Here is an 11,653-nt window from a genome sequence, read left to right as displayed (position 1 = left end):
ATAACAATCTGACTCATTCTTACACAGTTTAAAGGTTCTCCAGATAAAAATATTGTTTTGTATAGAGCTAATTAGTTTAAAAACTTCTTTTAGTTGCATCTTACGTATTTCTCTGCTCTGGATTAGGGTTAGTTTTCCTTTTCTGATAAGGTTGTCATTCAAAAGTCTTACGTTCTGAGCTTTTACCTGTCTCTGTCTGTCTTGCTGATGGAATTAAGACCAATATTGATTGTTTTCCAGAAGCTTGCAAGCTGCAAACAAATTTGAAGTGCTGGAGAAACAAAAATGACATCAGTAGAGCAATGCCTTTTTCTTTCTTCTATATTAATGGTCACTCCATCCTCTCTTCTGTAGCACAGTCTGGTCTGGTTGTGTGCTTTCACTTTGGTATCCTTCTGTTAGTTCCTGAAAGGCAGCTTAGAACAACCTACTATACTTAACCAGCAGAAAAACAAGAATTTCCAGGTAAGTGCATCTGTATTGTTTGAAGGGTGCAAGAAGGTTGTCATGGAAAAAACAACCCTGGCCCTTGTGCACATGGAGCAGATGCACATTCCTTCATGGCTTAGGGCTGTAATTGTCCTTTCTAGGAATCACTTCCTGAAAGACCACAACAGCTGATCAGTGGTGCACATGCTCTAGTTTATTGATGAAACAGGAGTTGGCTAATGCTGCTGGTGAGTTCTAGGTGCTGCCCTACCCAGTGTTTCTTTTCAAGACTAACAGGGTGTCAGTAGCCTTGGGAGATGTAGAAGAGGAGGTAAGCTGTGTCAGCCTGCACTGCAGAGTCTGGGATCTTGGTGACCTGGGCATCATCAAAGCTGTACCAGTGTTTGGTGATTGAGTGCTTGCAGAAGGCCGTGTAGTGGCCATAATCCAGATCTCCAGCATGGTTCTGTAACAAACAACACAGTCTGTTAAAACCAGACTCCTCTTCTGTCTCCTTACAGGCAAACCTAGGAACTGCAATTGTTTTATGTATGCACTTGGAAAAGATGGCACAGAGGGTTCTAGCCCCTTTTGGCCTAGGGCAGGGAATGTTAATTCAAATAAATTCTTTCAAACAGAGTAAATGGATGATGATCATGCTTATTTATTTTGCAGTTACATTTGCAACCCAACTGTTAGTCCTGATACAGGTCACTATAAGAGGACCCCATTGTTGTGAGCCATGTCCTTATTTAAAAACAGGATTCATGCTGGATCAGCCTGTGAGTTTACTCTGAAGAGGCATTATGTGCCAGGAATGCATTCTTTTAAAACTGAGATGTTGGGGAAGAAGGAGAAATAATGTCTCTGTCCTTCAGCTACGTACTGTTACTGGATTATGTCCATGGCTGGTAGAAAAAAGCGTACAACAAAACATACATTAAATTATAAATCATGATACAGGAAGTCCAAACCAACACAGGCTTCATCTGCTCCATGAGGCAGGGCATTCCCAATAAAAGCAGAAAGGGCAAGGCTTACCACTACAGCACATAAGCTGTACTCTGTATTGTTGTGACATGATGTGGAGATGTAGGGAGAGAGATCCAGATCGCTGAACGGATAGCAGACAGTGGTTGAGAGTTTCCTTCTGTGCTTGTCCTGCCAGGCAAACCTGAAATGAATTTTTGAATTATTTTAAATGACCCTCAGCTTCTGTTTGTGTTGTGGTCATTGTTTAATTGACTTTCCTAGGAGGAGGGAAAACTAACAACTGACTGCTGAGCATTTGAAAGATCTCTGGTAATGTTGTGTATTGCAGTAAACTGACAGAAAATGCACTAAACCCACATGACATGTCCAGCAAGAAAAGCAAAGCTCTTGCTTCCTGATCCTTCAGTAAAACCCTGAAGTTGTATCTTTCCATCACTCTCTCTCTGTCCTAAACATTTTGGACTGGACTGCAGTGCCAGCGTCAACTCTTCACTCATGCAACTCTTCTCTCATCCCTCTTCCCTCTGTAACTTTGAGTATATCAGTGCACTTTTAAACATTTACAGTGGAACCAAGAGCTGCAGCTGGGGACCACGTGTCCTTTGAGAATGGTAAGAAAAGCAGATGCTGAATGGAAAATTAAATAAAAACTTCAAATAACATAGTTCTAGGAAGTCAAACGATCCCAGATGGAAAGTTGTTAAGAAAAAAAATTCTTTAGAATAAAGAATCTGGTTATGTGTGGCTAGTGAAATCTGTTAAGCTAATCAGGTGCTCCCTTGCTGATGCACCACTCTGTTTAGGCCTGATTTAGTAAGGGGATAAACAAAACCAGAGTGTCCCAACTGCAGCAGCAGCAAGCCAAACACTGTGTCAGTCTGCTTTTGGAAGCCAAGCCACAGGCTCTCTGAATTGCCACAGGAACTGATTCACAGGGATCATACAGGGACTGGATGAGCCACTGCACTGGGCCGTAGTCAGTCACTGCTTGGTGGAGTTTTCTTCCTCTGGAGAGCGGATCCCAAGTACAGGGAGAAATTTGGTGGCCTGCAGGACACAGGCAGAACACCGTACATGAAATTCAGGAATGCAACTTGCATGTTTGACAGCTGTATTTCTGTAGATGCCCTTTTAGCTTTCAGGTATCTGAAGTGTTTAACCCACTTATTCACAGAGATTTAAACACAAGGGACTGTCCTTCATCACTCACATTACCCAGGAGCTGGCTGTGTCCTACCCCACTTAGACTATACCTCTTTAGATGAAAGATGATGATCTGTGGTGCCTTGGTTATGGAGGCCTTTACTGTTGCGTCTTGGTTGCTTCCACACCAGTAGCAGTGGATTTGGTTGTTCCGAGTCAGTGTGTCTGGCTGAAAAAAGCATTCCAGGCAGTCCTGTCAAAGGAAAAATAACCAAACATCACTTGATTGAACAGATCTCCCTCCACCCGTGAAGGTGGTAAGCAATGTAAGAGATGAACTTGCTCCTCCTAACCAAAGTGTGGTGCAGCAAGGCTGACATTACCAACCCGCGAGACAAAGCGGCCAACATTGGCTTCCATGCTCCCCACCAAGGCAGGTGAGAAGACTGGTCCCAAGACTGGGAGAAGCCTAAAATACTTGGATGACTGGAAGAAACCTTCATGGCTGCTATTGAATGATCTTAATATCCTTCATCCCCTGGTACCTTGTGAGGATTGCTCCAGTAGCCTTGCCAGCATTCATGGTTCTGAGACCAGTGAAGACACCCCACTTCTCTAGGGACCAGATCCAAGACTCTCCATTAGTGCCCAGGAGACCAAAGTAACTAAACCCCTGCATTTTTCCAATAAAACCTATTAGTCTAAGCCTCTACTCCCACATAAAGCAGAAACCAGCAGGAATGTGCTGGCTGTTGTACCTGCAGAGAGCACACTCTGGTGGAAGGGATGGGCAGGGAGAGGACGGTGAAGCTCTCAGGTTTGTCACTGAGGGATCTGCATGTCAGACACCTGATGGCATAACTGAGCTGTCCCTCAAATAAGTGTGTTATAATAGATGTGCCACTGCTACTCCTTGTGCTTGCTCCTGCAGCAGAACTCTGTCTTTCTTGGCTTGGCTATACAGAAGGAAAAAAATTGACAAAGTGTAGATAAGTAATTGTATTGAGAAGTACCTTCACTGGGTTTTAATAGGTGCTGCCCACTCCCTGGGTTGATCAGTTGTTAGTCTTGCCACAGAACATGGCTCTAAAATGCTGTTACTTAACTTGATGGCTCATACATGTAGAATAAGATTGATTCATTTTCTGAGAGATAAGTAACAAAAACACAACAATTCAGACATTTGATAGCATTAATTGCTTGAAAAGCTCTTTATCCGTGGCTCTGGAGGGGAGAAAGACATGGGGGCATGGCAGACCTGAAGTTTTCAGGCAGATGAGAAAGTGGAAGAACATTAACTGTGGAAGGAGAAAGGGGAGAGAGAGGTTAGGACAGTGAAGCTACACCAGCATTGTCATCTAGATGGGGCTGCAATTTGATGGAGCATTGGACAAGAAGCAAATTAATAATTGTGTGTACATGGGTCTGAAATAAGGGTAGAAAAGGCAAGTTATTAGTGGCCCCATTACAGAGTTCAGAAGAGGATGATAGCATTTCATGTAATAATTGCCTAAGTCATGAAATGCAGGGGAAACAGCTGTAGTTCCCAAAACACCACAGCTGGGCTCTCACCTGCTTGAAAGCCTCGTGGAGGTCATCCAGCACACAGATGAGGAACTCCTGTGCATCGTGCTGAGTCCTCCTGCTAAAAGCTGGGTACCGCTTCCCAAAGACAGAATGAAAAGCCTCAGGGGAAACATAGTCAAACTCTCCAAGCCACATGTCAGACACCAAACAGGCAAAGGCAGTCGCAGGCTCTCCAATCTCCCTTGGAAAAAAGGGGAGAATTTCAGGTGATGTATGAAAAAATAGTGTCTGCCTTCAAATGGGAGCACAATGCAGAAACTCAGAAAACAGGTGCTGGTGCAATGCAGCTTTGGCAGCTGTTACTTGGCTTGAGGGACTCTGCAGATCCCAGAAGGTGGTAGGAGTCATCATCAGACAACAGTTACAGGTATTTCCATCAATATGGGAAGAAAAGTATCATGCTGAAGGACCAGTAAGGAAACAAGCTGGGCTCTCAAAGGAGAAAGAAACCAGCTGGTGGCCAATCTGACTGGAACTGCCTGGGGAAGCTGGCAGGTGCCTTGGACATTCTCATGGCAACACATATCCTTTGGCAGGAAAATAGTGCCAAGCAGAAAGCTCGGGACTGAGAACAATCCAACTCACTCGTGCAGGGCTGTGTTCCACTTCCCCGAGAGGAAATACTGCACGAGCGGGGTCAGGCTGCAGAGGCACTGCAGCACTGCATTCATGTAGCACGTGTTCTCCAGGTTCTGCAGCCCTGTGAGCCCTGGGTGCAGGCTGCTTATATCCTCCAGCTCTTCCTTGGGGGAATACTTCCATTTCCATGCCATCCTTCAACCTACTATGAGAAAAATCCACAAGAGTGGAAATCTAAAATGCTATCGTATCTTCTTTAAAAATTACATTCAAATTTATTTTCACCAGGTTTATAGTGGTGAAGACTCTTCATCTTACCCACTAAGCTCTTTCCAATATGGTAAGATACATCATTATGAGGTATTTTTAAACAGCTGAGGTTTTAAGAGTTATTCCTAAAATTCCATTCATTCTTTTGTTCCATACACAATTATTCAAAAACTACCACCACTTGTGAATAGCCATCTTTAGGGCAAAATGCTTAACAGGTGCATATTACATTATATTTCATTTCCTTGGGTACAGTACTCACCTATTTTCTAAAACCATAGGTTGCAGTCCAGATGCTACTGGAAGCAGGTGGTTCTTCACATTTTTGCTATAAAATGTTACTTAATTCATGTTAGGAAAATTTTAGTATGTTTGTTTTCTGGCTGCATCAGTCTGTTCTGGACCAAAGTGTCCCCATCCCCAATCAGACAGTCGAGATGCTGAACACAGACTCTAGACCACCCACATCTGCTCACCAATGTTGCTGTTCTTTTTTTAGAGGCTGATGTTCTATTCTGAGGCAGGGCAGAGAACTCTAAACCCGCAGCAATCTCCGTAGAGCAGACGAGCAGTGCCCCGTGTGTTCAGTCCCATGTTCCATCCTGCCACCCCAGCTTCTCCTGCCCCAGCCCCTTGTGATGTCACCTGGTAACACTGGCCAGGGAACACACCTGGCCAGGCCTGCCTCCATCTCCTCTTGTGTGCCAGCCAGAACAGAAAACTTTGGGAAGAGAGGGGCACCCACCCATTCCACTGAGCAGGGAGCTTTGGCCAACACGCCTCTATCCATGTTTGCTCACTTGGATCAGGATTTATTATTGCCACGCTCTGCTGGAAGGGCAGTGACAACCGAGGGTGTTGAGATCATAAAGGGATGGAGCTACCTCAAAACACCATACTGAATTGGTTTCTTGGTGTTCTGAAGATTTTCCTGAAGGAAGGAAAAAAGGTATGGCAGATGGCTTTTAAATAGCTGTGTTAGTGCAGTTCATCTCTAAATTCCATATGCCACTGAAGAGCAGCAATTTTTCCCTATTGAACAGACAACTTGGGAAGTAACAAGTATCCACAGAAGAGGCCCATGAATTGATGTAAAAACCCTAATCATCTTGTTAAACTTCAAGGAAAGGATGTCTCCAGCACTCCTGGGACAGCTGTCACTGCTATTGACCCCTCAAAATCTGGTTTACTTTTGTAAATGGAACTGGATATGTTTATTCTCACTTTTTGTGGAATCTGAATCAAGACTTTGACTTACTATTTTAATGTAGCACAATACACAAATCCACATGGGTGCTACCAACTGCAAACTCTGGGGCTGAGAATTAACTTCCCATTACTCTCACCACAAAGTGGATTATTGCAAAGAAAAGTATTAATCAGAAAAAGAAATATTCAACCATAAGAACTTCTTTCAGAGGCCTTGTTACATATTAAAAAAGTCCTATTTTTTCCCCACTGGTCTTTTAGGAACACTTAATGTGAACTGTTACTACTAAGTCTCCAGCTGTAGTCTTTTTCCTTCTCCACATTCCTGCAGTGTTAAGAGTTATGGCATTAAGTGAGATGCAGCCACAAAGATTTAACGTGTAGGAAATCACTGTCAGGCTTAAAAACCAAACCCCTCCTTTTCCAAATCACAAGGCTGCTGAGCAACAGCTAAAAAAAAACAGTTCCCCCAGAGCTGGTTGTATCTGTTTTGCCACAATGCATTTGGGATTGGTTTTCTCTGGAATGTTTCACCTCCTAGATACTGCAAGAAAGCAGTCAACAACGACTTTTAATTAATCCACCAAAGTCTAAATTAAGGAGCTTATTAATTTCCCTATATGATAAACCCCCTTTTAAATACTCTCCTAGTTGGAAATTCACTAAAGCATTTCAGATTTTGACTAAAAAATAATTAGAGAGGGTCTGAATTATATCCCTCTATTTAAAAGCTACGTTTTAAGACATGCCAATACTGTAGTTCTTGAATAGTTATCAGAAGTTCCAGTTCCATCATTTTCCTCCTTTTTGGTAATGCAAAGGAAATTTAAAAGCTAAAGGATCACAACTTCTCCCTATTTATAGAGCATTTCAATACTGATGAGGTTTCAGCAGAGGAGTGACACTTGATGTTCTCAAATAAATTGAATTCCATGGAATAGTTTTCATGTTCCTACCGCCCAACATCAGCAGGATGTGGCACTGTCCAAACAGTCAGGCTTCTTTTTCAAACCAACTTGTTTTTGTCCTTTGCCACCACACTTTTCCAATTCCTTCCCTAAAGGGTACTTGACATTTATGGTTTTTTTCCCTGCAAGTATGAGGCAGATCACTTCTGAAAGTTACACATTTCTCCCCCCTCAGTTTAGACAAACACTTCTCATGTAATTCAAGCTGTAACTCACACAGAGTAAGCTACTGCTCATGCCAGGCAGATGTACAGAAATGTGAACAGTGGTAACCAGTCCAAATCTTACAGGCATTTCCCAAACACATTTATCCCTTTTGGTCTTGAAAAAGCTTCAGGCCTGAGTCACTGCAAGACTGAGCAGAAGGAGCACTCCCCTTGATCTCTCACACCCGTCACAAGGTGGTCACATCTGTTTATTTTGCTAAGAAATGAGTCACAAGCAGAACTACTGAGGAGCAGAAACACAGCTGAAAAATAGCTGTGCGTAGTTAAGTATTTGTCAAGAAACAAAGTTTCCCAGCTTTTACTTACAATTTTCTCAAAATGTTTTTCTTCTTTCATACATTGAAATTTGGTCACATTTTCAAAACACCAGAGAGTCCTCTAGAAATCTCTCTCAATCTGCAGAGCCAGTCACGCTTACAGACTCAGTGCTGCTGTTACTTTAGAAAGGTGCAAATCCATTTGGAATATCTGCCCATTCCCTCCCAGCAACAGGAGGTGATGCAGTCAGAAGAAGCAGCTCCTAATTAAACATTGTGAAGAGCTATTTTTGACACATTTACTCATTAATCCCCTCACATGTGTCTGGCAGCTATGACAGTTTTTTCACTTCTTTACCTCCCTAGTTTCTGGTGTTGGCCAAAGTTGTGATACCTCAAAGGCTAACAGCTACTTTGATCCAGCGTGGCAAATTCTACTTTTCTGCATAAAGAGTTACTTAAATTCACCAAAATAACCATTCAGACTGAGACAGAGAGCAGAAGTCTGTAAACAAGAATAAATTTATTTTAGATTCTTTAAAGATTTAATGATATACAAAATGTATACAGTATTATATCCTTATAACGTTTTACCTTTCCCCATCAAACATAAAACACCATTTAAACAACTATTGTGTTCGTGCCTTAGGTCTGTATCTATAAGATACACTACTGAATAAAAAATTTATAGAGCTATATACTGCCCTTTTAATTAAAAATTACAAATTAGTACCTATGTAACAAAAAAAAAAAATCGCAGCATGAAACTTCAGTTGGACAACAGGTTCTTTTCTTGCTGAATGCTCAACAATATTTGGGACAGTTAAATTACATTTTATTGGCATGAAGGTGCATTGCAATCTCCCGTACTTTACACAATGCTAATCCAACCCTAGTCTCTCTTAAGTAAGTACCACAAATAAGATAACATTAAAGATGTTTTCTACACAATTTTAAATACATTTACAAGTTATGTGTACATTCGGTTTCGATACACTGGTTTTAGGAGATCTTTGGAAGGCAGAACTTCTGAAGCAGTCACTACGTACGTACAAGGGAAAGCACTTCCAACTTGTGTTCTTACAAGGCAACTTATTTGGACCAGCACAAACTAATTCTTCTATTAAATATGATTATACCAGTCTATCATGGCTTTGTTACTATTTGACAGTGACTTGATAAAATTGAAATGTGTAAAACAAGAAATTTCATTATGCACAATTCAGGCTCTATTTCACAAAACAAAAGCAACCAAGCCCAGTTTTATAGTCATGAAGCTGAAAGAATCCTGATTCAGGAGACTCTCTCTCTCTTTTGGAACAGATCAAGTTCCTACCTTCAACTTCAGTCTATTGGCATCCTATGTACACCTCATTTGGCTCTGTCCTCTTCAAAAGGCCAGATTAAAAGACACCTGGTGAGAAAATATTAGTGGAACACTTCCGAAAACACTCTAAGAATACTCTGGCATTACAGAGGTAGGTGCTTTCTCCTGGTTTTGCTCATTGACAGTAAGACAAATGCCAAAAAAGACAAATGCTTTACCTTAAAACATCAACTACCAAAATCCTTTTGGTGGAAGGCCTATTTCCCACCACAGGACTATGGGAAGAAAATCCTCCACTAAACCAAAATAAAATAAAAAATAAAACTTTCTGCTTAAAAAGCCCCTTTAAAAACACATCTTAAGTACTTGTCATTATTCCACCTTTAGAACGATCAGCTGCCATGCTGCTCTGTAGATGGTTATCACAAGTCGTAAAGTCCTTAGATTATGGACCAGCCAAAATTCCATTTATAAGACAGTAATCCTTGTTTTGACAAGTCTTTCTTTTCATTACAATGAGGGAAAGGTAAGTGACAACTTGGTGAGGTTCCACAAAGTTTGAATGAAGCCACTGAGTTGGTCAGAGCATCAGACGAATGGAATTGGCCGGATCAGAATCTTTGGTGCAGCTTCCAGGCTGAATTGTCAATTCAGGGGCATCATCCTGAGGAAATATGATCTTGTCAGGTGTGTAGTCATTCCTCTTCAGATCTGTACAAACAGAACAAAGTTGTAATGACTACTATTTCTTGAGCTAGTAGAATCAATGGGGCATTAATGTCTAGTACAGAATTGGATATGCAAATGCACTTATGAAGAGGAATTCCAGGATAAGCACTGTCAAAACAGGGATGTTTTTATCATAGTTGCAATCAGAAGCCTAAGTTCAAATTACAAAATTGCTGTCTATTACTTGTTCCACTTTCACAGCATGCCTTGACTATTTCATTATGTATCATCATGTCATATCACGACATCAGTGTCTCAGAAGGAGGGTCCTGCGGCTCTTACCAGGAAGTTTCAGTTTCCTGCAGCAGGAATTACAGTGGTGCTTTGCTCTGAAGTTTTTTATTGCATCCTCTCCCAGATTGGCCGGCCCGAACACCATATCGTATGACCTTGGAGACAAAGTGCACATAAACATCCCTTGCACGTGGGCTCTTTCCAGGGAAAATTTTATGTAATGCTTTAAGTCTTTCTTAACCCTTACCTTTTTTCCCCAGCTTTTATCACAGAGGGATCTGTCAAATTTTCACCAACACCTTCAGACAGCACATGAAGAAAAAGTTAAATCTGATACACTTCTGATTACATAAACATATTAATCTTAAAAAGCCTTGGAATCCTTAGCTATGACTTCTCAGCTTTTCCAAGAACAAAAACAGAAAAAACCCCACAACAAACACAGCCCAAACTATACATGATTCTCCACCCTTAAAAAATTGCTCCTAAGAAAGCACTTTGTACTTCTCAGATTTCTTCCATCTACTTTTTTTGCATTTCCTAGCTTGAGTTTTCACCCATGAGAAAAATCTCCTATACAGTTCTCACTGCAGAATATCTGGCACAGAGTTCAGGATAAAACCAGCTTACCACATTGGCACTACACAAATGTGCCAAAAAATAGCATTTTTAATAGCACATATCATTAGGAAAAATGTATATATTTATAGTTTTTGTGTTGCTGCAAGATTTAATACTCTATTAGAACTAAAAAGCTGGTGAAGGGTCTGGAACACAGCTCCTGTGAGGAGCAGCTGGGAAGAGGAGGCTCAGGGGACACCTCATCACTGTACAGAACTACTGGAAAGGACACTGCAGTCAGGTGGGGGTCAGTCCCCAGCAGTAGGACAAGAAAATAGCCTGAAGTTGCACTAGGGGAGGTTTAGGTTGGATATGAGGTAAAATATATTCACTGAAAAGGTTGCCAAGCACTGGAACAGCTGCCCAGAGAAGTGGTGCATTCACCATCCCTGCAGGGATTTAAAAGCTCCATCCCTGGGCACATGGAGTGTGCTGGATTTGGCAGTGCTGGGTAAAAACTGGACTCAATGATCCTAGAGGTACTTTCCAATCTTTATCATAATATGATTAAATAAGAAAATCATAGATCCTAACTAACTAGAAGAAGAAGCACTAAATAATGCTTGTTGTTTATTACAAACATACAAATTCTTAACAAAATGCTATCAAAAGAAAAACCCACTTGGCCCCAGTCCAAGTTTCAAAGTCAGGGCATTACCTTGCAGATCTAATACCAACAGTTCTCCTCTTGTATACTCATAGGTCCAGTGGCTGAAAGCCAGCATAACCTCCTCCAGCATGTTAGTTGGGATTATTTCATCCCCATTATTGTTATTGTATTTTCTAAACTCTCCAGTCATGCACTCTTCAACTGCAAACCATTGGCCAGCAGAGTGGCAATATAACAGGAAAACTTCCAGGAACCTAGTAAAAAGTACACTTAATTAATATAGTTCCAAAATAGGGATCTATCATTACTGTTAGATTTTTATTTAATTTACTAACAATTTAAATACTTTTAAACTATTACACAAAGCCATTTAGATTATCCCACTAGATTAGAATCAGTGCAGAAAATATCAGTGGAAAATACTGCCAAGGACAATTCTGCTTGCCACTTTCACAGCAACATTCCAAGAC

At 41.3% G+C, this 11,653-nt stretch overlaps 2 protein-coding genes across 3 annotated transcripts in view; both read right to left on the bottom strand.

Annotated features, from left to right (window-relative positions):
• Positions 1–81: 81 nt before the first annotated feature.
• On the bottom strand, positions 82–4,856 carry USP50 (ubiquitin specific peptidase 50). The gene is made up of 6 exons (XM_084213808.1): positions 4,738–4,856; positions 4,138–4,333; positions 3,324–3,521; positions 2,676–2,818; positions 1,471–1,603; positions 82–895 (listed from the first exon to the last, which is right to left on the bottom strand). The coding sequence occupies exons 1-6, from the start codon at positions 4,821–4,823 to the stop codon at positions 731–733; spliced, it is 921 nt and encodes a 306-aa protein (XP_084069934.1). The 5' UTR covers positions 4,824–4,856; the 3' UTR covers positions 82–730.
• Positions 4,857–8,165: 3,309 nt separating this feature from the next.
• The window catches only part of TRPM7 (transient receptor potential cation channel subfamily M member 7), a 52,194-nt gene continuing 48,706 nt past the window's right edge, over positions 8,166–11,653 (bottom strand). For both annotated transcript variants that reach the window (XM_084214028.1, XM_084214029.1), the window contains exons 37-40: positions 11,232–11,437; positions 10,200–10,251; positions 10,001–10,107; positions 8,166–9,700 (exon numbers count right to left, since the gene is read on the bottom strand). In XM_084214028.1, coding sequence (XP_084070154.1) covers positions 9,570–9,700; positions 10,001–10,107; positions 10,200–10,251; positions 11,232–11,437 — 496 coding nt within the window. In that variant the 3' untranslated portion in view covers positions 8,166–9,569. The remainder of the gene's footprint in view (positions 9,701–10,000; positions 10,108–10,199; positions 10,252–11,231; positions 11,438–11,653) is intronic.

The sequence above is a fragment of the Fringilla coelebs genome, assembly GCF_963513975.1.
Source record: "Fringilla coelebs genome assembly, chromosome: 12".
Classification (NCBI taxonomy): Eukaryota; Metazoa; Chordata; class Aves; order Passeriformes; family Fringillidae; genus Fringilla; species Fringilla coelebs.
Note: the sequence above shows the minus strand (reverse complement) of the source record. Positions and strands in the feature narration are given on the sequence as shown.

What these genes read in the sequence shown, in the direction of transcription:
- USP50 (XM_084213808.1), bottom strand. Translation starts at nt 4,823, where the DNA reads ATGAATGCAGTGCTGCAGTGCCTCTGCAGCCTGACCCCGCTCGTGCAG. An exon ending in ATCATCTTTCATCTAAAGAG is followed by an intron (nt 1,604 to 2,675) that starts GTATAGTCTAAG and finishes AATTCATTTCAG; the next exon opens with GTTTGCCTGGCAGGACAAGC. An exon ending in ACAGCTTATGTGCTGTAGTG is followed by an intron (nt 896 to 1,470) that starts GTAAGCCTTGCC and finishes TGTTTGTTACAG; the next exon opens with AACCATGCTGGAGATCTGGA.